The sequence below is a fragment of the Cetorhinus maximus genome, chromosome 21 (assembly GCF_964194155.1).
Source record: "Cetorhinus maximus chromosome 21, sCetMax3.hap1.1, whole genome shotgun sequence".
In the NCBI taxonomy this organism is placed as follows: domain Eukaryota; kingdom Metazoa; phylum Chordata; class Chondrichthyes; order Lamniformes; family Cetorhinidae; genus Cetorhinus; species Cetorhinus maximus.
The window spans coordinates 38,482,706-38,507,699 of NC_135899.1; the positions used below are offsets into that span (position 1 = coordinate 38,482,706).

At 45.2% G+C, this 24,994-nt stretch overlaps 4 protein-coding genes and 1 pseudogene across 4 annotated transcripts in view; 4 read left to right on the forward strand and 1 right to left on the reverse strand.

Moving 5' to 3' along the window:
• LOC144695464 (uncharacterized) overlaps positions 1–3,256 on the forward strand; it is a 58,106-nt gene extending 54,850 nt beyond the window's left edge. Inside the window, exon 4 of the mRNA XM_078566347.1 lies at positions 3,195–3,256. Within this exon, the coding sequence (XP_078422473.1) occupies positions 3,195–3,256 (62 nt within the window). The remainder of the gene's footprint in view (positions 1–3,194) is intronic.
• The window catches only part of LOC144695274 (uncharacterized), a 291,857-nt gene that overhangs the window by 8,228 nt on the left and 258,635 nt on the right, over positions 1–24,994 (reverse strand). The gene's annotated exons all lie outside the window — the stretch shown is intronic.
• On the forward strand, positions 5,518–9,060 carry LOC144695239 (uncharacterized). The gene has a single exon (XM_078566134.1). It carries the CDS (start codon positions 5,692–5,694, stop codon positions 6,709–6,711), a length of 1,020 nt encoding a protein of 339 aa, XP_078422260.1. The 5' UTR covers positions 5,518–5,691; the 3' UTR covers positions 6,712–9,060.
• Positions 16,730–24,994, forward strand: part of LOC144695199 (uncharacterized) — a 425,892-nt gene continuing 417,627 nt past the window's right edge. The window contains exon 1 of the mRNA XM_078566086.1: positions 16,730–16,749. The gene's annotated coding sequence lies outside the window, so the exon portion shown is untranslated. The remainder of the gene's footprint in view (positions 16,750–24,994) is intronic.
• Positions 20,409–24,949, forward strand: LOC144695465 (signal recognition particle subunit SRP54 pseudogene; annotated as a pseudogene).

Below are 24,994 nucleotides of genomic sequence, written 5' to 3' on the forward strand. Positions count from 1 at the left end.
TCACACTAGAAATCTCTGTCAAACATTTACCGGGGGAACTGAGACAGCAGCTGCAATAAGTGAGGTTTTATTCAGATGGGACAATGACAAGTTTAAATCCCCTCCTGATCTGCTGCTCAAAGTCGCCTCCGTTTCACCGGTCAGTTTCCCGAACTTCAGGAAACTCATGTTACTGCTGAAATATTTGGATTGGCTGTGAGAGACGTCAATCAGACAGCCCCACCCACTCTGCCCATTCCCTCCCCTTCCTGTTCCACAGCTGCTTCACTTCCTGTAGGGACTCAAAACCAACTCAGGAGATGGTGAGTGAACGAACACAATTTATAATAATTACATCACATAATATCCACACTAATCTTCAGGCAGCCTGACTATCCTGTGGGGAATCAGCTGTGGAAATGCCCCTTATGCTGTGTGAGAAAATCCAGCTGAGAGAGCTGTTTACTCGGTGCTTTGTGCTGAACTGTTTGCCTGGAGCTGTGTGTTGGATATTGAGTGTGTTTATTGGAAGCATTTCCCTTCTGATTTACAGGCTGACTTTTGTTGATGGCTCATTACTGAATATGAGAAGGTGAGGTGTAATTATCTGGGAGGTGCAGAGAGACATTTATTGAAATGTCTTTAAAGATTTTACCTGAAGGCCTCGGCCTTTCCCAAAAGCCTGGGCTTGGATTTGATAGTTTTGCCCAGTGCTGTGGCTGATAGCTGAATTTGGGATGTGCAGTCTGAGCGAGTGCAGTGTATCTAATTTCCCAGGATAAACCAGAACCCTTCAATCAGCTACACTGAAGCAATATTTTCCTTAGCTTCTAGCACTTCCTGCCCAGTGTGTTTTCTTCAAATAAATTTTAAAAACAAGGGGAGAAATTTCCATTGAATTAACATTTCTCCTGAGTGTTTTTTATATTAAACACATACTCTAAGGGTAAAACTGGTTTTCGCCAGCACAACTCGAGCTCATAGTGAATTGATAGCCCATTTTACACTCCGCCCGACTGTCTTTTCCATTGTCCTCACGGTGCCTGGGAAGATGGGGGACTGGGTGGAGGAAAGAAAGTAGCCACATTGTCTGCTCCTGGTCACTATCCAGTGTCCCTGCTGGAAACAGAGGGTGTGTGACAGTCAAGTGAGGAAAAAGAAAGAACTTGTATCTGATCCCCTACACAGGGGAATAGCAGACTGGCACCCACTGTGGAACAGTCTCTAACTGGCAGGGTGCAGTGGTGTAGTCACTGGACCAGTAATCCAGAGGCCCTGGCTAATGCTGTGGGGAACTGAGTTCAAATTACACCACAACAGCTTATGGAATTTAAATTCAATTAATAAATCTGGAATTAAAAGCTAGAAGTAATAGTGACCATGAAACCATTGTCAATTGTCATAAAAATCCATCTGCTCCTTCTGCCGAGCATACCTGGTCTGGCCTACATGTGACTCCAGACCCACAACAATGTGGTTGACTCTTAACTGTCCTCTGAAATAGCCTAGCCACGACAAAGTCACAAGGGAATGAAACCAGGTGGATCACTTGGGATCGACCGAGGTACTGGAAATGACAATGGCACACCCAGCCCTGTCAACCGTGCAAGGTCCTTCTTCCTAACGTCTGGGGGCTTGTGCCAAAATTGGGAGAGCTGTCTCACAGATGAATCATAGTCATCCACCCTGCAAACAATGTCTCAGACGCCACCAACGCCCTCAATGGATATGTCCTGTCCCACCAGCAGGACAGACCCACCAAAGGTTGCAGACACAGTGATATACAGTCAGGAGAGTTACCCTCAATGTTGAGTCACCCTCAACATTGACTCCAAAATTTACGAAGTCTCAAGGCATCAGGTCAAATATGGGCAAGGAAACCTCCTGCTGGTTATAACTTACCGCAACCACCCCCCGTCCACCTCAGCTGATGAAACAGTGCTTCATCCATGTTGAAACCTAATTGACCAATTGGAAGTAGCAGTGATGATGACAAGGACACAGATTGTACTCTGGGTGGGGGGGATTCAATGTTCATCAAGAGTGACTCAGTTCTGCCACCACTGACTGACTGGCTGAGACGGGAAGGACATAGCTGCTAGACTGGGCTGGGGCAGGGGTGAGGGAACCAACAAGAGGGAAAAAGCTACTTGACTTCATCCTCGCCAATCTAGCAGTTATAGATGCATTGTCCATGTCAGTATTGATAGTAACCACCACATAGTCCTTGTGGAGACGAAGCCCCACCTTCACACTGAGGATACCCTCCATCGTATTGTGTGGTACTGCCACCGTGCTAAATGGGATAGGTTTCAAACAGTCTAGCAACTCAAGACTGGGCACCCAAGAGGCGGTGTGGGCCATCAGCAGCAGCAGAATTGTTCTCAACTACAATCTGTAAACTCATATCCCCCACTCTACCATTATGACAAGCCAGGGCATTGACCCTGGTTCAATGAAGAGTGCAGGAGGGCATGCCAAGAACAGCACCAGGCATACCTAAAAATGAGGTGTCAACCCACAAAGTCTCATGGCATCAGGTCAAACATGGGCAAGGAAACCTCCTGCTGATTACCATGTACCAACCTCCCTCAGCTGATGAATCAAGGCTCCTCCATGTTGAACACCACTTGGAGGAAGCACTGAGGGGGGCAAGGGTGCAGAATGTACTCTAGGTGGGGGGACTTCAATATCCAACACCAAGAATACATTCTGCACTCTTGCCACCCTCAGTGCTGTTAGGTAGGGAGGGGGACTTCAATGTCCATCACCAAGAGTGGCTCAGTAGCACGACTACTGACCGAGCTGGCTGAGTCCTAAAGGGCATAGCTGCTAGGCTGGGTATGCAGCAGGTGGTGAGGGAACCAAGAAGAGGGAAAAACATACTTGACCTCATCCTCACAAACCTGCCTGACACATATGCATCCGTCTATGAAAGTATCAGTAGAAGTGACCACTGCAGAGTCAGTACGGAGACTAAGTCCTGCCTTCACATTGAGGATACCCTCCATCGTGTTGTCTGGCACTATCACCATGTTAAATGGGATAGATTTCGAACAGATCTAGCAACTCAAGACTGGGCATCCATGAGGCGCGGTGGGTCATCAGCAGCAGCAGAATTGTACTCACACACAATCTGTAACCTCATGGCCTGGCATATCCCCCAATCTACCATTACCATCAAGCCAGGGGGTCAACCCTGGCTCAATGAAGAGTGCAGGAGGACAAGCCAGGAGCAGCACCAGGCATACCTAAAAATAAGGTGTCAACCTGGTGAAGATACAACACAGTACTACTTGCGTGCCAAACTGCAGAAGTAGCATGCGATAGACAGAGCTAAGTGATCCCTAAAGCAATGGATAAGATCAGATCTTTTTTTTATTCATTCATGGGATGTGGGCTTCGCTGGCTGGGCCAGCATTTATTGCCCATCCCTAGTTGTCCTTGAGAAGGTGGTGATGAGCTGCCTTCTTGAACCGCTGCAGTCCATGTGGTGTAGGTACACCCACAGTGCTGTTAGGGAGGGAGTTCCAGGATTTTCACCCAACGACAGTGAAGAAACGGCTATATATTTCCAAGTCAGGATGGTGACTGACTTGGAGGGGAATTTCTCAGGTAGTGGTGTTCTCATCTATCTGCATCCCTTGTCCTTCTAGATGGTAGTGTTTGTGGGTTTGGAAGGCGCTGTCTAAGGAGCCTTGGTGAATTCCTGCAGTGCATCTTGTAGATGGTACACACTGCTGCTACTATGCATTGGTAGTGGAGGGAGTGAATGTTTGTGAATGGGGTGTCAATTAAGCGGGCTGCTTTGTCTGGGATGGTGTCGAGCTCCTTGAGTGTTGTGGGAGCTGCACACATCCAGTTAAGTGCGGAGTATTCCATCACGCTCCTGATTTGTGCCTTGTAGATGTTGGACAGGTTTTGGGGAGTCAGGAGGTGAATTACTCATCGCAGGATTCCTAGCCTCTGACCTGCTTTCATAGCCACATTATTTATATGGCTAGTCCAGTTCAGTTTCTGGTCAATGGTAACACCCAGGATGTTGATAGTGGGGGATTCAGTGATGGTAATGCCATTGAATGTCATGGGTTGATGGTTAGGTTTTCTCTTGTTGGAGATGGTCATTGCCTGACACTTGTGTGGCGTGAATGTTACTTGCCACTTGTCAGCCCGAGCCTGGATATTGTCCAGGTCTTGCTGCATTTGGACATGGACTGCTTCAGTATCTGAGGAATCGTGAAAGGTGCTGAACATTGTGCAATCATCAGCGAACATCCCCACTTCTGACTTTATGATGGAAGGAAGGTCATTGATGAAGCAGCTGAAGATGGTTGGACCGAGGACACTACCCTGAGGAACTCCTGCAGTGATGTCCTGGAGCTGAGATGACTGGCCTCCAATAACCACAACCATCTTCCTTTGTGCTAGGTATGACTCCACCAGTGGACCATTCTCCCTTGATTCCTATTGACTACAGTTTTGCTGTGGCTCCTTAATGCCACACTCTGTCAGATGTGGCCTTGATGTCAAGGGCAGTCACTCTCACCTCATCTCGGGAGTTCAGCTCTTTTGTCCAAAGCTGTATAATATTCAGGTTTGGGCCGATAGTGGAATATAATATACACACCAGACAAGGCGATGACTATCTCCAACAAGAGAGAATCTAACTATCTCCCCATGACATTCAGTGGCAGTACTATCACTAGTTTTGTTTTAGCTCTTTCACGTGATGTGGGGCATTGCTGGCTAGGCCAGCATTTTTATTGCCCAAACCTAATTACCCTTGAGAAGGTGGTTGTGAGCTGCCATGTTGAACTGCTGCGCTCCATGTGCTCTAGGCACACCCTCAGTGCTGTTAGGAAGGAAGTTCCAGGATTTTGACCCAGTGACAGTGAAGAACAGTGAGTATATTTCCAATTCAGGATGTTGAATGACTTGAAGGGGAACTTCCAGGTGGTGACTTGGGAATATATCACTGTTCTTCAGTGTTGCTGGGTCAAAACTCCTTCCCTAACAGCACTATGGGTGTACCTACACCACATGGACTGCAGCGGTTCAAGAAGGCAGCTCATCACCACCTTCTCAAGGGCAACTAGGGATGGGCAATAAATCTATGTCTATCCAGTGACACCTACATCCCGTGAAAGTATAAATAAAAATGTGAGGAGTCCAGCTTCTTCAGCAAAGGAGGAGAGGGAGTTGGAGGAAATCATGTTTCCTTTTCCTGTTTTACAGAAGGATTGCATCGTACTACACCAGAGAATACAGAGAGGATAGAAACCACAGATAGATCCTGACCATCACCCAAGGGACAACTGCACAACTGTGGGAAGACATCCAGTCCCTTGACAGCATTGCTCAACACAGAGAAGGTTGGACAGTGAAACCATCATCTGGAAATTGGTTGGGTCAGGGGAGCTTTGACATATCAGATCTGAAACTGGTCAGTGATGTGGAACCTTCCATCAGAACCGACCTTTCCGAAGGTTCGGCTGTGGGCGATCGGTCAGTGTGAGGCTGGGAAGAAGTGTGAGTGGCTCCAAGTGTGGTGAGAGCTTCAATCATTCATCGAGCCTCATGAACCATTGACTCATTCCTACAGGTGAGAGGCTGGTCAAGAGCGAGGTGTGTGAGGAAGGCTCCATGGGCTCATAAGGTCTCCTAAACCAGAAGGTGCATCTGTTGTCCTGCCAGTAACACAAGGACAGCTACATGGAAGAGAAACTAATCAAGTGTGAGGTGTGTGATCGAGCTTTCGCACATCCATCGACATTTGAGAATCACCGACGCAGTCACACTGGGGAGAAGCCTTTCGAATGTGAGGTGTGTAACAAATCATTCTCGCAGTCATCGAGCCTCCACATACATCAACGCATTCATAATGGAGAGAAACCATTCCCTTGTGAGGTGTGTGACAAATCATTCTCAACATCATCGGATCTCCGCAAACACCAACGTATTCACACTGGGGAGAAACCATTCACATGTGAGGTTTGTGCCAAATCATTCTCAGATTCATCAAATCTCCGCGTGCACCAACGCGTTCACACAGGTAAGAAACCATTCACATGCGAGGTGTGTGACAAAACATTCTCAACGTCATCGCATCTCCTGGAGCACCGGAGGATTCACTCAGGGGAGAAACCATTCACGTGTGTGGAGTGTGCGAATTCATTCTCTACATCAGCGAACCTCCGCAAACACCACCGCGTTCACACAGGGGAAAAATTATTCAGTTGTGAAGTGTGTGACAAATCATTCTTGACATCCTCGAGTCTCCTGGATCACCAGAGGATTCACACAGGGGAGAAGCCCTTCACATGTGAGGTATGTGACAAATCATTCTCAAGGTTAAGGTACCTGCATGTCCACCAACGCATTCACACAAGGGAGAAACCGTTCAGGTGCGAGGTGTGTGACAAATCATTTTCTCAGTCATCGTACCTCCGTGAACACCAAATCATTCACACTGGGGAGAAACCGTTCAAGTGTGAGGTGTGTGACAAATCATTCTTGCGGTCATCGTACCTCCATGTACACCAACGCATTCACACAGTGGAGACACCATTCACGTGTGAGGTGTGTAACAAATCATTCTCAGAGGCAGGGGCCCTCTGCAGGCACCAAAGCATTCACACCGGGGAGAAACTATTCACCTGCGATGTGTGCAACATATCATTTTTGAGGTCATCGAACCTCCTGCTCCATCACAGGTTCCATGCAGGGGAGTAATACTTGAAACATCTGGTTTGTGATAAAGCTTTTGTGATGTTGTCAACCCTCCTGGGACACCAGAGGATTCACACAGGGAGAAATTCTTCAGGTTAAATGTTTGTGCAACAACTTTAAACCAGTCTGCTGGTCTCCTGAAGCAACAGCAGATCCACACTGGACAGAAACCATTCGGGTGTGAGGTGGGTGACAAGGCTTTTACCCAGTCAGTGTATCTCCTGGTCCATCAACACACAGACACACAGGGGGAAACCCTATCATTGTGAGTTCTGTAATAAAGCCATCATACAGTTGTTGGACCTTTTGGAACATCTGTGAACATACATGGGGCCTACCTAACAAAGCTGTTTCCCAATTTCTTGTCAGAGTGTGACTCTACACAATCTCACTGCAAAGGATGTTCACTGGTATTGGGGCACAGAACAAGGAACAGCTTTCACTCACATCAAACAACTAGTGACGACAACACCAGTGCTGAGGTACTATGATGTCAATGATGAAGTCACCCTGCAGTGAGATGCCAGTGAAACAGGTCTTGGAGCAACCCTCATGCAGCCAGGACAACCAGTTGTGTTTGTATCCAGAACGTTAACACAAACTAAAGGACACAGATTGAGAAAGACAGCCTGGCTGTTGTCTTTGCTACTGAGCATTTCAACCAGTACCTGCTTGGGAGAGAGAAAATGATGGTGCAGTCTGATCACAAGCCACTTCAAAGCATCTTCTCAAACTGTTTCTATCTGCTCCAAAGCATTTACAAAGGTTGTGACTTCATTTGCAGAGATATCATTTAGAAGTGAAGGACAGGCAAGGGAAGCAGATGTACATCACTGACATGCTGTCGAGAGCTGCATTCTCTTTGAAGGAAGTTGATGATGCTGGTACAGAGTGTGAAATCTTCCAGATTCAACAAGAAGCAACAGCATGACATGCTCTGGAAGTCATCAACCCAGCAGAGACACTGAATCTGACAGACAAGCGTCTTGCTCAGATCAAGAAAACTACACAATGAGATACAACTCTTCAAATGTTACAGGAAGTTGTGATGAGGGGAGGGCCTTTGGAGCAGATAGAAGCAGTTTGAGAAGATGCTTTGAAATATCTTGTGGTCAGACTGCACCATCACTTTCTTTCTCCAAAACAGGTACTGATTGAAATGCTCACAAGCAAAAACAATAGCCAGGCTCTCTTTCTCAATATGTGTTTAGCGTCGTTCAGTTTGTGTTAATGTTCTGGATACAAACACAACTGGTTGTCCTTGCTGCATGAGGGTTGCTCCAAGTCCAGGATGGCCTGAAACCATCAAGGAGATCTTAGAACGTCTGAAAGCACACGTCAGTTGTCATGGCATTCCTGACATTTTGATGAGCGACAATGGCCCTTAATTCATGAGTGAAGAATTCAGACACTTGATGAATGATTGGGAAATTCAGCACCACACATCATCTCCACACTATCCCCAGTCAAATGGAAAGGCTGAGGCAGCGGTGAAAATTGTCAAAGGGATCATCAAAAAATCAACTAGACCCAGCACAGATGTGTACAAGGCAATCTTAGAGTGGAGAAACACACCTACTGAAAGCATGGAAAGTTGTCCAGTCCAGTGACTAATGCCACGCTGCACCCAGACTACTCTTCCAACAGCTAAAAAACTACTGAGGCCAGAAGTAGTAACAGGGAGTGAGTGACAAGCTCAAAGTGAAACGACAGAAAGACAAATTTCACTTTGATAAAGCTGCCACATCGTTGCCAGAGCTGAGAGTTGGAGAGCCAGTCAGAGTGAAAACATTCAACGCACTCAACAAAAGTCAGCTCACTTGGCAACTTGGGACCTGTGCAGAGAAGTTGTCACCTCGATCGTACACGGTGAAAGTGAACGACCAGATCTATCGTCACAACCGCAGACATCTACGAGCAACCGGAGAAGCTGCTCCTTCACAGCAGACAGCTGATGAGGCAGATCCGATTTCACCAACTGAGCAAGGAACTGAATGACCATCAGTCCCAGAGGTCAACCGTTCCCCAACAAATGCAGCGGATCAGCAGCAACAATTACCACAGCAACAACACTCGCCACGGCAACAACATTCCCCAGAGAGACAACGTCACCTCAGGAACCAGCAGACACTGGATGAACAGCCAACAACTCACACATGTACCATAAGAAGACCTGAACACTTTAAAGATTGTGTGTGCAATGTGTGTATAGGGAGAGATGAAATTGGAACAGACTAGAAAGAACAAACAGTTTTTTGTAACATGGAGTAAGTTGTAAATGACAGTGCGTGCAATTTTTTTTCTTTTTATATTTGAATAAATCCCTTTTTACATTGTGGCTTCTCATATTAATATGACCTCTGATGTTATCATATGTAAATAGAGGTTTGAGGGCAGTGATCATTTTACACACCACTTGGAACATTGTTTAAAATTCAAATTGCTCCAAATATTTCTGAGGAACATGAGTGTCCTGAAGCTTGGGAAACTGACCGGTGAAACGGAGGTGACTTTGAGCAGCAGATCAGGTGGGGATTTAAACTTGTCATTGTCCCATCTGAATAAAACCTCACTTATTACAGCTGCTGTCTCAGTTCCCCTGGTAAACGTTTGACAGAGATTTCTAGTGTGGGAATAGCATTCTTCATCCTCAGAGACTTTCAAACTGACAACATCAGTGTGGGATGTGTAGCCTCGGATGTGTTTGACAGCAGATCAGAAGAGGAAGACACACAGCATCCAAGGCAGTGAGTGCTTTTTTTATTCATTCATGGGATCTGGGCATTTTGCTGGGCCAACATTTATTGCTCATCCCTAATTGCCCTTGAGAAGGTGGAGGTGAGCTGCCTTGTTGAATCACTGCAGTCCATGTACAGGAGAGAGGAACATGCACAGGAGAGAGGGACATAGGCAAGAGGGGGACACGGGAGTGAGGGTGACATGGGAGACAGGGGCACAGGAGAGAGGGGGACTCAGGAGAGAGGGACATGGGAAAGGGGCACAGGAGAGGGGGACACAGGAAAGAGGGACATGGGAGAGAGCGGGACACGGGAGAGAGGGACATAGGAGAGAGGGGGACACGACAGGGACGTGGGAAAGGGGCACAGGAGAGAGGGGGACACAGAAAAGAGAGGGACATGGGAGAGAGGGACACAGGAAAGAGAGGGACATGGGAGCGAGGGACATGGGAAAGGGGCACAAGAGAGAGGGGGACACAGGAGAGAGGGAGACACGGGAGAGGGGCACAGGAGGGAGTGAGACAGGACAGAGGGAGTTATTTGCTCTCCTCTGTTCCTCCACCCCTTATCTCGTTTCTTTCCTACCTACCTCCCCACTCTTTATTCTCATCCTCCTCTTTCCTATCTCTCCCTCTATCACTCGTCCTATCTTTCCTCCCCCATCTCTCTGTCTCTGTCTCTTTCTCTCCCATACCTTTCTCCTCCAGCTATCAGCAGAAACTTGGGACTCACATTATTCCCAACTGGGGCCATGGTCGTTTCTGATGTTGCTTCCTGGTGATGTTTAATGAACTAACGTTTAGGATCACAACAGTTCAATTTGGATTTGTAACTTACATTTAAAATACCTGATATGGTCAATTTCAGCCGGATTGCACTGACAAAACCAACACAAACTACTGTAAACTCTCGGCCACAATTTTTATACTTGTGGTTGTTGCATATTTGTCAAGGGATTTAGCTAAAGCAATCTTGGAAGAGTGTAAGGTGAACGTATCACACTGTTATTACACTGAGGTATGATGGGCTGAGGGAACTCAGGTCTGTAGAGACTCACCCCCACTCCCTCACCATACTCGGGATAGTGGTCCTCCCAGACAGGAGAGTACAAACATTCCCCATGGTATTAGTCAAACACCCGTCACCTGAAGAGGATCTGTCTATAATTCACACCACCGACTACAGCAGAGTCCGATTCTGTCCCATACCCACTCCTGAGAGCTGGCTCACTTTACTAACACACACACTCTCACATCAGGGGAAACTCTCTCAGAATACTACAGACAGAAGTTCCTTTAAAATCCCTGTGCTTTAGTCTGGCTCCCAATTCCGATGGTCAGAAATGACACTGAACTTCAGCAGCACAGGATGGAGCTCATTTCCATCATACAAACCCACCAATGGTTACAGAGATCCAGTGGTCATATGGGTCCATGGACCAATCAGTTTCCATTCCTGGAAGACACTCTTCCCCCTTTCTAATTGCCAATTCTCTCCCCTTTGACCCTCCATTCACCACAATGTTTCTGTAGCCGTCAATCTGGTTTAACCGCTCCCTCATATCCACACTCTACACCATTGTCCCAAAATTACCTTTACTCTTTTTCTTCCTGGTTGATCTCCCTGATTCTCAAGTCCAAGGGGTGAATATTTGAGTGTATGTGGTACACAACTGGTTTAGCCATCCATCAGATCTGGCTGGACCACATCAAGCACTAGTGGTCCTGCTTTCCTCTGCCAAAACTGCTCATTACTCCAGGACCATCCTGAAGAGAAAAGATAACCCACAACATCTCCTCCCCAAAACCAACTGTGTCCTTGTGGAAGTTATGTTCCAGCTGTACAGAGCTCTGTTTAGACCCTATCTGGAGAACTGTGTTCAGTTCTGGGCATCACATCTCAGGAAGATAATAATGGCCTTGGAAGGAGTCCCGATGACTGTGCGAAGGCTTAATGTGGTTACACACGTTACACTTGAAGGGTTTCTCCTCTGTGTGAATCCTCTGGTGCGTCAGGAGATCAGAGCATTGGATGACAGTCACCTCACAAACATCACATCTGAAGGATTACTCCCTTCTGCGAATCCTCTGGTGTCTGAGGAGACTTGAAATTGTCATGAAAGTTTAATTGGAAACCTCACACTTGACCGGTTTCTCGCCTTTGTGAATACGTGTCTGGACATAGGTGAACACAAGAAAGATTTGTCACACTTCACAGACTTCAATGGTTTCTCTTTCATGTAGCTGACCTTGTGTTAACAGTGGTTCTCGCAGATGTATCTTGTGTGTTAGGAGATCTTATGAGCCTGTGGATCCTCCCTCACAACCTCACACTTGAACAGTCTCTCACCTGTAGGAATGAGTCAGTGGTTCATGAAGCTCGATGAATGATTGAAGCTCTCACCACACTTGGAGCCACTCACACTTCTTCCCAGCCTCACCCTGACTGATCACCCACAGCCAAACCTTCGGAAAGGTTGGTTCTGATGGAAGGTTTCACACCACTGACCAGTTTCAGATCTGATGATATGTCAAAGCTCCCCTGACCCGACCGATTTCCAGATGATGGTTTCACTGCCCAACCTTCTCTGTGTTGAGCAATGCTGTGAGGGACTGAATGTCTTCCCACAGTTGTGCAGTTGTTCCTTAGGTGATGGTCAGGATCTATCTGTGGTGTCTATCCTCTCTGTATTCTCTGGTGTAGTACGCTGCAATCCTTCTGTAAAACAGGAAAAGGAAACATGTATCCTCCAACTCCCTCTCCTCCTTTGCTGAAGGGGCTGACTCCTCAGTTAGAGACTGTTCCACAGTGAGTGCCAGTCTGCTATTCCCCTGTGTGAGGGAATCAGATACATGTCCTTTCTTTTTCCTCACTTGACTGTCACACACCCTTTGTTTCCGGCAGGGACACTGGATAGTGACCAGAGACAGACAACGTGTCTACTTTCTTTCCTCCGGCCAGACCCCATCTTCCCAGGCACCGTGAGGACAATGGAAAAGACAGTCGGGGGGAGTGTAAAATGGGCTATCAATTCACTGCTAGGAAGATATAATAATTCTCATAATGTTATTGGAATTTATTGTAAAATAGTGGTATCTGTGTCTGTGTGTGCGCGTGTGTGTGACTTAATTGGATTAAAGGTAGCTGGTCTGAAGGCTTTGATGTAAATATGGTAAACATGGGGCAGTTTTGAATGTTAGGTATAAAAGTATATTTGCATTTTTAAATAAACTAGACTAGATTGTTTTCAAAGGAGGGGTGAAATGTGTCACCTAGCCAGGTGAAGTTTAGAAACAGTGTGTTTATTTTTCCCAAAGATTACTGGTAAAACTTTGTGCTATGAGAGATTTTTATTATCAGGAAGATAAAGTCCAAAGACATAGTGAAAATTTGCATTCAAAGGGAAGAATATGTATAAAGGAGTGAAGGCTGTGTGTAAGGGTAGGCATTTTTAAGATCTAACAAATGTGAAAAGCCTTCAGCATCTATGCCTCAAGCTGCTGTTTTCAAAGAACTGAAGTTAAGAAAACTCACTTTGATTTTGACTGGTTCAGGGTATTGTGTCACCTTGCCTGGGCCTTTTAAAATCTGTGTGTCTTACTGTTGCTTTAACAAACGTGTAACTGGGAATCAGGTTTAGTCGGGGATTTAGAAGTAATCATAGTAGTAATTTGTAGATCTATGTATGTGTTTACATCATTTCTCTTATTAATAAATGTTTAATCTAGTTTTGTAAAAATCTATAAGACATGGTGGTCTTCTTACAACTGAATTCAGAGCACGCATCTCAAAATTCATACAAATTGCAAAACAAGTTGTGGCAGTTGTTTCAAGTTCCCCTTTGGGTTTTGAACAACTCAGCATTTACCATCGGCTGTGCCATAACATCACTATGAGTGTGAGTCATGCTGGCGAAGATCATTTTTACCCTTAGAGTATGTGTGCAACATAAAAAACACTCAGGAGAAATGTTAATTCAATGGAGACCTTGAAATTTCTCCCCTTATTTTCCAAAATTATTTGAAGAAAACACACTGAGCAGGAAGTGCTAGAAGTTAAGGAAAATATTGCTTCAGTGTAGCTGATTGAAGGGTTCTGGTTTATCCTGGGAAATTAGATACATTGCACTCGCTCAGACTGCACATCCCAAATTCAGCTATCAGTCACAGCACTGGGCAAAACTATCAAATCCAAGCCCAGGCTTTTAGGACAGGCCGAGGCCTTCAGGTAAAATCTTTAAAGACATTTCAATAAATGTGTCTCCAGGCATGGCAGCCGAATTGCTCTGGTGCTGGATGAACAATCCAGAGGTTGAGAGTTCAAATCCATCCACGGAAAGTTACATACATAGAATTACAGTGCAGAAACAGGCCATTCAGCCCAATTGATCCATGCTGGTGTTTGTGCTTCACATGAGCCTCCTCTCACTCCTCTTCATCTCACCCTGTCAGCATATCCTTCTGTTCAATTCTCCCTCATGTGCTTACCTAGTTTCCCCTGAAAGGCAGATCCCAAAACTGGGTATCCATGAGGTGCAGTGAGCCATCAGCAGCAGCAGGATTGTATTCCACCACAATCTCACAGCCCGGCGCAGCCCTCATTCCATGATCATCATCAAATCAGTAGATAAACATGTCAGGAGCAGCATTGGCTCCCTCCCTGCCGCTTGCCTCTCTGCCCACTGCCTCCTCTCTATCTGGGCTGAGATCAGAAACTACCCTGAGCATCACCACCCCCACCTGTCCATGGAGGGAAGAGGACTACAGCCTGAAGGTGCATCCTTCAGTGCTCCTTAACACACTGAGTTTGAACTAGTGTGCAGCCATTCCTACCCTGCTCTGTTGCCAGTTATAGGTCATAACCTGATCTCCCTTTACAATGAGTCTGTCCCCTCACTGGGAGACTGCTTCACTGTGAGGGTAGTAGGATAGTGAACCATGAGGGGAATCACGCTGCTCCTACTGAATGCCTGGTCATTTTCTGACTTTTTAACACAACAATAAACAACAACAACTTGCGTTTATATAGCGCCTTTAACATAGTTTAATGTCCCAAGGTGCTTTGCAAGATTGTTAACAATATTTAACACTGAGGCACACAAAGTAATATTAGTGGAGATGACAAAAATCTGGTTAAAGAGGTAGATTTTAAGGAGTGTCATACAGGAGGAAAGAGGGGAGAGACGGAGAGGTTTAGGGAGGAAAATTCCAGAACTTCGGGCCCAGGCAGCTGAGGGCACGGCCACCAATGGCGGAATGATTAAAATCAGGGATGTTCAAGAGGTTGGAATTAGAGGAGAGCAGATATCTCAGAGAGCTGTGAGACTAGAGGAGATTACAGAGATAGGGAGGGGCAAGGCCATGGAGGGATTTGAAAACAAGGGAGGACTTTATAATGCTTGCGGACTGAGCGAAGGTGTTCCACAAAGTGGTCACTCAGTCTGCGTTTAGTCTCCCCAATGTAGAGGAGACCATATTGGGAACAGAGAGTACAGTAAACCAAATTGAAGGAGGTGCAAGTGAATCACTGCTTCGCCTGAAAGGAGTGTTTGGCTCCTTCGACAGTGAGGAGGGAGGAGGTAAAGGGGTAGGTGTAGCACCTTCAACCTCCAGCTGAGCTTCTGACCCTACAGCCTAGATTAGACCAGACCATTCACAGACACAGTGACATCCCCTCTTAATATCTCCTTCTTTGTCTCGGTGTTAATTTTTCTCTGATTATGTCTGTATGAAACACCTTGGGATGTTTTACTATATTAAAGGCGCTGTATAAATGCACGTTGTTGTTGAAGGGTTGATGCCCTCTTTCCCATCTCACATTCCCTCCAATCCTTAAGGTACTGACCTGGAGTACAGACTGTGGACATTGATTGGCCTCTAGTGCTCTGTTCGAGTGGCCATTCAGCATGTGTAGACCCAGACGGTGAATGTTGGGAGACAATGGAGACTGTCACAGCTGAGACACATCCTGGCCTCCCCCTGACTTCCCAGCTGGGATCACTGCTGAGGAACGGGATTCCTGGCTGATTCTCCCCCTCCGTAGACCAGAGATGCGGAGACTAATTGAAGTCCCTCCATTACTACCCCAGGAATGGCTCCTCCCCCGGGTGCTTGTGCTGGTAGATCAGAAGCTGAAGCCTTTCTAACCACTGAGTATCTGATTGCCTTCTTGGTCAGAGTGAGAGTCAGTGAGTGACTTGTACCTGATGCTGCACTGAAAGGATGCTGAGTTTATTTAGGAGCTTTTATGCATATTGATGTCTTTTGCTGATGTTTGGTGATCTATTCAAAGGTTCAATTGGCCTTGTTGAAATGATTGGACTGATGGTGGGAGAGGTTCGAGACAGACATTGTCTGTGTAGCATCTTCTGCGAATGTACAAGTGACCCGGGTTAGTCCAACACTCCAGGGACAATTTAGATGGAGCTTGACTCTGTACTTAACCCATGCTGTACTTTATCTGTGAGTGTTTGATAGGACAGTGTTAATGTGGAGACGTCATTCCATCCCTGAGCCCTGAACTCATATCTTTCTCTAGTTTCTCTCCTATCTCTCCTCAGGCCCTCTCTGAGCTCATCTTGTCCATGAGACCCACCTCCTGTTCCCCCGACCCTATTCTCACTAAACTGCTGATCACCCAACTTCCCCTCCTGGTCCCCATGTTAACCGATATTGTTCACGGTTCTCTCTCTTCAGATGTTGTCCCTCTCTCCTTTAAATTTGCTGTTATCACTCCTCTTCTCAAAAAGCCAACTCTTGATCCCTCTGTCCTTGCAAACTATATTCCAAACTCCAACCTCCCTTTCTTCTCCAAAGTTGCCTCCCAAATCCGGGAAAGGGACAGTGGGGTCAGGCGACAGGTGAGAGGCAGAGCGAAGGGTCAGCCAAGGGGTGTGACATAAGGCTGTAGCTCTCCTGATCTGCTGTCAAACACATCTGAGGCTACACATCCCACACTGATGTTGTCAGTTTGAAAGCCTCCGAGGATGAAGAATGCTATTCCCACACTAGAAATCTCTGTCAAACGTTTACCAGGGGAACTGAGACAGCAGCTGCAATAAGTGAGGTTTTTTTTCAGATGGGACAATGACAAGTTTAAATCCCCACCTGATCTGCTGCTCAAAGTCGCCTCCGTTTCACCGGTCAGTTTCCCAAGCTTCAGGAAACTCAGGTTACTCCAGAAATATTTGGATTGGCTTTGAGAGACGTCAATCAGAGAGCCCACCCACTCTGCCCATTCTCTCCCCCTTCCTCTTCCACAGCTGGTTCACTTACTTAGGGACGGAAAACCAAGTGAGGAGATGGTGAGTGAAGGAACAGAATTTATAATAATTACATCACATAATATCCACACTAATGTTCAGGCAGCCTGACTATCCTGTGGGGAATCAGGTGTGGAAATGTCCCTTATGCTGTGTGAGAAGATCCAGCTGAGAGAGCTGTTTACTCGGTGCTTTGTGCTGAACTGTTTGACTGGAGCTGTGTGTTGGATATTGAGTGTGTTTATTGGAAGCATTTCCCTTCTGATTTACAGGCTGAGTTTTGTTGATGGGTCATTACTGAATATGAGAAGGTGAGGTGTAATTGTCTGGGAGGTGCAGAGTGTCTGAGGATTCTTACTGATTTCCTATTGTTGAGTTCTGTGTGTGTGTGTTGGGAGCTGGTTATTATCCTGTGGACTGTGAATGGGTCAATCTCCTCTCTCCACTCTCTTCTCTGTCCCTCCCTCCAGTGCCCCTCTGTCCTCTGAAGGAATCCAGTGCAAACAATTCCAGCCATAATGAGAAGCTATAAGGTTTGAAGCGTTTCTTTCCTATATATGAGCTGAAAAAAACAAATTAAAAATGGTTCGAAGTAGAGTTCAGCCTGCATGAAGGGACTTGCCTCTCCTTCCAGCAATGAGAGAATCCCTGATCAGACAGACACGCACCCAAGCTCACAGAGTAACACTTGTTTGCAAGATGTCACGAAGGCTGGCACAGTGCAGTGTTTGATAAGATGATTTTATACTGATCATTCTGAACCACAGTCGCCGATAATTATTACAAGCTAGCCCAACCCAAGAATGACATTATCATCTTAAAACCCAGACACATGACTAACGAAACATTGATGTTCCTTCCACCCTGGAATCTAACAGCTGTATAACCTTCCTTAGAAACCACAGCGAGCTGGATCTACTATGAAATTCACACTGATTCAAACCATATTTGGAACATAAAGAGGCGTGACCTGATTACAATGAAGGTACTACCCTGATATGTAAGAAATTTGATATGCAGCCCCGAGAAATATTGAGAGCATACGTTAAATTTTTAGATTGGCTGAACTGGCTTGAGCATCTCTCAAGGTAAAGGTATGACTATCAGGGTGAGGCGATGGTAATCCTCTCCTTAACTGAGACGGAGTCATCTCACTAACTCTATGGTCTTCACGCAGGGATTAAGGTAACTGTTACTTTAATCATTGACAGATATCCTGCTTCAAATGTTTTACTGTGACATTAAATTCATTTAAAAATTGATTCTCTACTAGAGAGACAATTGTAGTTTCTCTCTTTTTCCGATAACTTTTGAGCATTGTGATTGACTGTTTTTACCTCACTGTGAATTACATGTTCAATTCTTTAATGAACATCAATTTAGTTTATAATTTATATTTTGTCACACAGTCTTATGTACCACTAACTCATGAACCTGACTTCATACACTCTACGGGGGAGTACATTACTGAGGAGTTATTCCAGACCCTAATGGTATCCGGGATTTTATAATCTGTCTGGAACTTGTTAAAGAGGTTATCTAGAAGACGGTAATATTCTCAACAGACCCCATTCCTTTGGGAGAGACGGATCAGTCATTCAGACCCATTTAGTATCTTCAGATTTGTCTTTCTTAACTGGAAGGTGAGTGGAATCATCTGAGAGAACCACCTGTTTTGGGATTGTCCCAAAAAAGGGCTTGGATTATAATACGCAACACTGTGTCCCTCCCTCCTGTGAACCTCTCTCCTGTGCCCCTCTCTCTCCTGTGTCCTCTGTCCTGTACCCCACTCTCCTGTACGTGTGCTGATCCCACCACTGCACGTCATCGCTGCCTTGGGTACTGTGGGTCTTCCTCTTCTGACCTGCTGTCAAACACCTCCGAGGCTACACATCCCACGCAGCCTTGTCAGTTTAATTCTGTTTGTTACCTTCTACTCTTGGTGTTCAGTCTGCATGTAGCCCTCTGTAGTAAGCTCACTTGGTTCAAACCTGGACTGTAAACTATACCCAATGCTGCTCCTGACATGTCTGTCCACTGGTTTGATGATAACCATGGAATGAGGGCTGTGCTGGGCTGTGAGATTGTGGTGGAATACAATCCTGGTGCTGCTGATGGCTCACTACACCTCATAGATACCCAGTTTTGGGATCTATTCTTACTTCCCTAGTGATGATTAACATGATGAAGTACTCATTCATCAGTTGGGAGGGGAGTGGTAGTTTTCCTTGAACTTGTTTGACCTGAAGTCATGGTGAATTATTTTGTATCTGATTCCCCCACACAGGGGAATAGCAGACTGGCACTCACTGTGGGACAGTCGCTAACTGAGGAGTCAGCCCCTTCAGCAAAGGAGGAGAGGGAGTTGGAGGAATTCATGTTTCCTTTTCCTGTTTTACAGAAGGATTGCAGCGTACTACACCAGAGAATACAGAGAGGATAGACACCGCAGATAGATCCTGACCATCGCCCAAGGGCCAACTGCACAACTGTGGGAAGACATCCAGTCCCTTCACAGCATTGCTCAACACAGAGAAGGTTGGGCAGTGAAACCTTCATCTGGAAATCGGTCGGGTCAGGGGAGCTTTGACATATCATCAGATCTGAAAATGGTCAGTGATGTGGAACCTTCCATCAGAACCAACCTTTCCGAAGGTTCGGCTGTGGGCGATCAGTCAGGGTGAGGCTGGGAAGAAGTGTGAGTGGCTCCAAGTGTGGTGAGAGCTTCAATCATTCATCGAGCCTCATGAACCACTGACTCATTCCTACAGGTGAGAGGCTGTTCAAGTGTAAGGGGGAGCTGCACAGGCTCATAAGATCACCCAACACACAAGGTGCACCTGTGAACCAATGTTAACACAAAGACAGCAACATGGGAGAGAAACCCTTCAAGTGTGATGTGTGTGATAAAACCTTTGTGAATTCTGAGGCTTCTGAGACATCAGAGGATTCACACAGGGAGAAACCCTACAAGTGTGAGCTTTGTGAGATGGCTTTCACCCACTCCTCTCATCTCCTGAAACACCAGAGGATTCACATAGCGGAGAAACCATTAAGGTGTCAATTTTGTGGGATGGCTTTCACTCAATCCTTCAGTCTCCTGATACATCAGAGGAGAAGCCATTCACACACGAGGTGTGTGACAAATCATTCTCACAGTTATCGAGCCTCTGCACACAATAACGCATTCACACAGGGGAGAAACCATTCACATGCGAGTTGTGTGACAAAACATTCTCACAGTCAACAAACCTCTGGGCACACCAACGCATTCACACAGGGGAGAAGCAATTCAACTATAGTGTGTGTGATAAATCATTCTTGCAGTCATCGAAACTCCTTCTCCATCTGAGGACTCACACAGGGGAGAAACCAATCACCTGTGAGGTGTGCAACAAATCATTCTCAGGCTCATCGGCTCTCTGCAGTCATCAACGCATTCACATGGGAGAAACCATTCACGTGCGAGGTTGTGACAAATCATTCTCGCAATCATCGAGTCTCTGCACACATCAACGCATTCACACAGGGGAGAAACCATTTGTGTGCGGGGTCTGTGACAAATCATTCTCGAGGTCATCGAAACTCCTGCTCCATCAGAGGGTCCACAGAGGGGAATAACATTTAAAGTATGGAGTTCGGAATAAAAATTTTTGACATCTTCGACCCTCCTGGAACACCAGAGAATTTAAACAGGGGAGATGCTCTTCAGGTGTGATGTTTGTGATAAGACTTTCACCCACTCTTCTGATCTCCTGAATCACCAGCAGATTCACACTGAGAGAAAACATTCAGGTGTGAGGTATGTGACAAGCCTTTCACACAGTCAGTGTATCTCCTGGTCCATCAACACATACCCTATTGGTGTGAGTTCTGTAATAAAACATAGGAGCATATGAATTAGGAGCAGCAGTAGGCCATTTGGCCCCTCAAACCTGTTCAGCCATGTAATAAGATCTTGGCTAATCAGATTGTGGCCTCAATTCCACATTCCGCTTAACCCCCAATAACCTTTGTCTCCCTTGTTAGTCAAGGATCTATCTACTTCTGCCTTAAAAATATTAATTGATCCTGCTTCTACCACTCCCACTCTCTGGGGATGAGAATTCCAAATATTCACGACCTTCAGAGAAAAAAATTCTCCCACCTCCATCTTAAATGGGAGAGCCCCTATTTTTAAACTGTGTCCCCGAGTTCTAGTCTCTCCCACAAGGGGAAACATCCTTTCAGCATCCACCCTGTCAAGTTCCCTCAGGATCTTATAGATTTCAATAAGATCACCACTCATTCTTCTGAACTTGAATGGATACTGACCCAGGCTGTCCAACCTTTTCTTATAGGATACACCCCACCCATCCCAGACATCAGTCAAGTGAACCTTCTCTGAACTGTTTCTGATGCATTTATACCCTTTCTTAAATAAGGAGACCAAAACTGTACACAGTACTCGAGATGTGACCTCACCAATGCTCTGTACAACCTTAGCAAAACATCCCTACTTATATATTCCATTTCCCTTTGCAATAAACAGCAAAATTCCATTCACCTTCCTAATCACTTGCTATACCTGCATACTAACTTTTCCTGATTCATGTACCCAGATCCCTCCACACCTAAGAGTTCTGTAATCTCTCTCCATTTAAATAATATGGTGCTTTTCTATTCTTCCTGCCAAAGTGAACAGAGCGATTTCCCTCTGACAGATGTTAATTTAACTGGTCTGTAGTTTCATGCTTTCTGTCTTCTTTCTTTCTTGAATAAGTAAGTCACAATCATGATTTTCCAATCTGATGGACCTTAAAGATTACCTGAGTGATTCCGATGGATTATCTCCAATGACTCCTAATTAACTCCAATAATTCCCACACTATACTACTTCTGCCTAATTTTTGCCCACTCACTTAACCTATCTATGTCCCTTTGCAAACTCCTTATGTCCTCTTCACATCTTACTTTCCTATCTATCTTTGTGTCATCAGAAAAATTGGCAACCATACATTCAGTCCCTTCATGCAAGTCATTGATATAAATTACAAATTGTAGAGGCCCTGGTACTGATCCCTGTAGCACTCCACTCGTTAGATCTTGCCAACTCGAAAAAGACCCACTTATCCCTACTCTCTGCTTCCTGTTAGCTAACCAATCCTCTATCCATGCTATTATGTAATCCTATACAACATGAGCTCTTATTTTGCATAGTAAACTTTGATGTGGTACCTTGTCAAATGCCTTCTGGAAAACTAAGTACAGCACATCCACAGGTTCCCCTTTATCCACATTGCTTGCTATTTCCTCAAAGAGCTCCAATAAATTAGTGAAACATTATTTCCCTTTCACAAAACGATGTTGACTCTGCTTGATTACATTGAGATTTTCTAAGTGCCCAGCTGTAACCTCCTTAACAATAGATTCCAGCAATTTCCCTCTGACAGATGTTAATTTAACTAGCCTGTAGTTTCATGCTTTCTGTCTTCTTTCTTTCTTGAATAAAGGAGTCACATTCATGATTTTCCAATCTGATGGACCCTAAAGATTACCTGAGTGACTCCGAGGGATTATCTCCAATGACTCCTATTGATTCCCCCCAGTAACTCCTCTCTATTACCCCCAGTGACTCCTAAATATTATCCCAATGACACTAATAGATTATCCCCAGTAACTTCTATGGATTACCCCCAAGTGACTCATATAGATTACTCCCAGCGACTCGTATAGATTTCCCCCAGTGACTCCTATAGATTTCCCCCATGACTCCTATAGATTACCCCCAGTAACTCGGATAGATAACCCCCCAATGATTCTTACAGATCAGCCCCACTGATTCCTATAGATTACCCCCAGCAGGCGACAATAAATCAAACCTTGTGTCCTCCAATCATTCCCACCAGCGCCGCCACTGTCGATTATTTTACAAACATTTCACCTTCCCCCCTTCACACCAATTGTTTCTTTTCAGTTCCAATCCCTGGAATCCCTGATTATCCAATCAGAGCCTTCAGTTCGAATCAGGGTGACAAATGGCCAATCATTCAGGGTGGCGAAAGGCCAACCAATGAGGGCGATGAAAGGCCAACCAATCAGGGTGGTGAGGAGCTGTCCAATCAGTCCACTGCAAAGTTGCCCAATGTCAAGTTTGAGTCATAGTTTGAGAAAGTTCCAAGGGTCCAGGAGTGGGGGATGTGCCTAGACTCTAGGTGCTGTTAGTTATTGCTAGTTAATGGCTAGTTATTATTTGTTTTTGTTAGTTACTGGTTAGTTAATGAGTGGTTAATTGTTAGTTAATGTTAGTTACTGGTTAGTTAATGATCAGTTAATGGTAAGTTAACTGCTAGTCATTGTTAGTGGGTGTGAGGGACTCCCGCTGTTCAATCATTCCCTCTCTCTGACTCAGTTCCCTGAAGTCGCTCAGTTTCAGCTGAGTGATCCCCAGTTCAGCTCCTTCCTTCATTCCCGGAGAGTGAAACCCCCAGGGCTGTTTCTCTCTGAAGAATTCAAGATGAAAAAGCAGTGAAAATTGTGTTAGCGAATTTGGGGAGAAAGATCTCCTCCGCCCTGCGATCCTTCAGCAACACCAGATCCATTGATGAGGCGGTTTTGAATGTTTAACTAAAGGAAGTCTGTACAGCTTTACTCAATATTAAACTGGGGAAACAGCTTCGACAAGATGTCAAAGCAGCTACAAACATGGAAGGGATGGCTCCTGGATTCAACAAAAGGCGAATGATCCAAGATGCTGCATTTGAGGAACTTGTCAAGTTGGGAGATCCAGGAGTTGCAGCGTGGACCCCCACTAAAGGAAATCAAAATGTCACCATGTTTGTTGGTTTTCAAGTTAGTGGGAAAATGAAAACATGTACAAAACTAGTGTACTGCTTCCAAAGGAAAGGCTGGAAGACTTGTTTGATCTGCACAAACACATTCAGGGAAGGAGTATTTGACCAAAATGAAGCAGAATGCAACTAAAGCAAGAATTCCTTTCTATGGAAGTGACACAGAAATGGATCCAGTGACCATCGCTGCAGAAGGTGTGGAGAAATTTAAAAAGGAAAACTTTGAGATAATAATTATTGTGGTCAACACAAATAAGAAGACTCTTTATTTGAAGAAGTGATACAAGTTTGAAATGCCGGACACCCAGACAATATTGTTTATGTCATGGATGCATGAACTGGTCAGGCCTGTGAAACACAAGTGAAAGCATTCAAAGATAAAGTGGATGGAGCATCGGCCATTGTAATGAAGCTCGATGCTCATGTAAGAGAGGGAGGTGCTCTCAGTGCTGTGCCTGCCACGAAAAGTCCAATTGTTTTTATTGGTACCGGAGATCACGCCAATGATTTAGAACCATTCAAATCACAGCCCTTCATTCACAAACTACTTGGTATGGGCAATATTGAAGGTTTAATAGACCAGGCGAAGGAGCTGAGATCGGATGACAATGAAGGTTTAATAGACAACTTAAACATGGACTATTCACACTCTGAGATATGTATGAAATGCTTCAGAACATGATGAAGATGGGGTCTATCAGTCTCATAATGAGTCTGATCCCTGTCTCTGGAACTGATTTCATGAGTAAAGACAATGAAGAAGAACCAATAGCAAAGCTCCTGACCATAATGGACAGTATGAATGACCAAGAACTGGACAATAAAGATGGGTCTAAGCTCTTCAGTAAACAGCCAGGAAGGATCCAAGGAGTGGCTCGAGGAGCTGGTATTACAACCAGAGTCATCCAGGATTTTCTGACAGGATTTGCTCAAATGGTGAAAAAAATGTGAGGAATCAAATGCCTTTCCAAAGGTGGTGCCAGGTCCAATAATGTCAACCCATCTCAGATGGCCAAACTCCACCTGCAGATGGTTAAAATGATGGATCAGTATATTTGTATGACCATAAGCTCTTGTCCTCATCCCATGATCCCCACCCTCTTCCCAGCTTAGAAGTTGTTCCATTCCTGATGTTAAACATGAAGACATTCCCTATATTTCCCAATTTCTAAACAAACCCAACAGTGTGGGATTTTAAACATCTTTTCTTGTTCAGGGTTCAGATTTCATGGACATATTGTGAATTTGAGAAATATTTCCTTGTGAAGTGCTTTTGATGGAACTATTAATAAATCGTATTGTCCTCCTTATTTTTCAATGTTTTCATTTCAAAAGCTCAGTTCTCCTCTCCATTCCTGTGGTTGCTGAAACTTGTTGTGACACAGCAGTTGATAAAGGCTGAGTTGTTTAAATCCCAGAGAGAAACTTGAACAACTGTCATAACCTATATTTTCAAT

Bases quoted from the DNA above. Each gene is read 5' to 3' on its own strand.
- LOC144695239 (XM_078566134.1), top strand. From the start codon at position 5,692: ATGGAAGAGAAACTAATCAAGTGTGAGGTGTGTGATCGAGCTTTCGCA.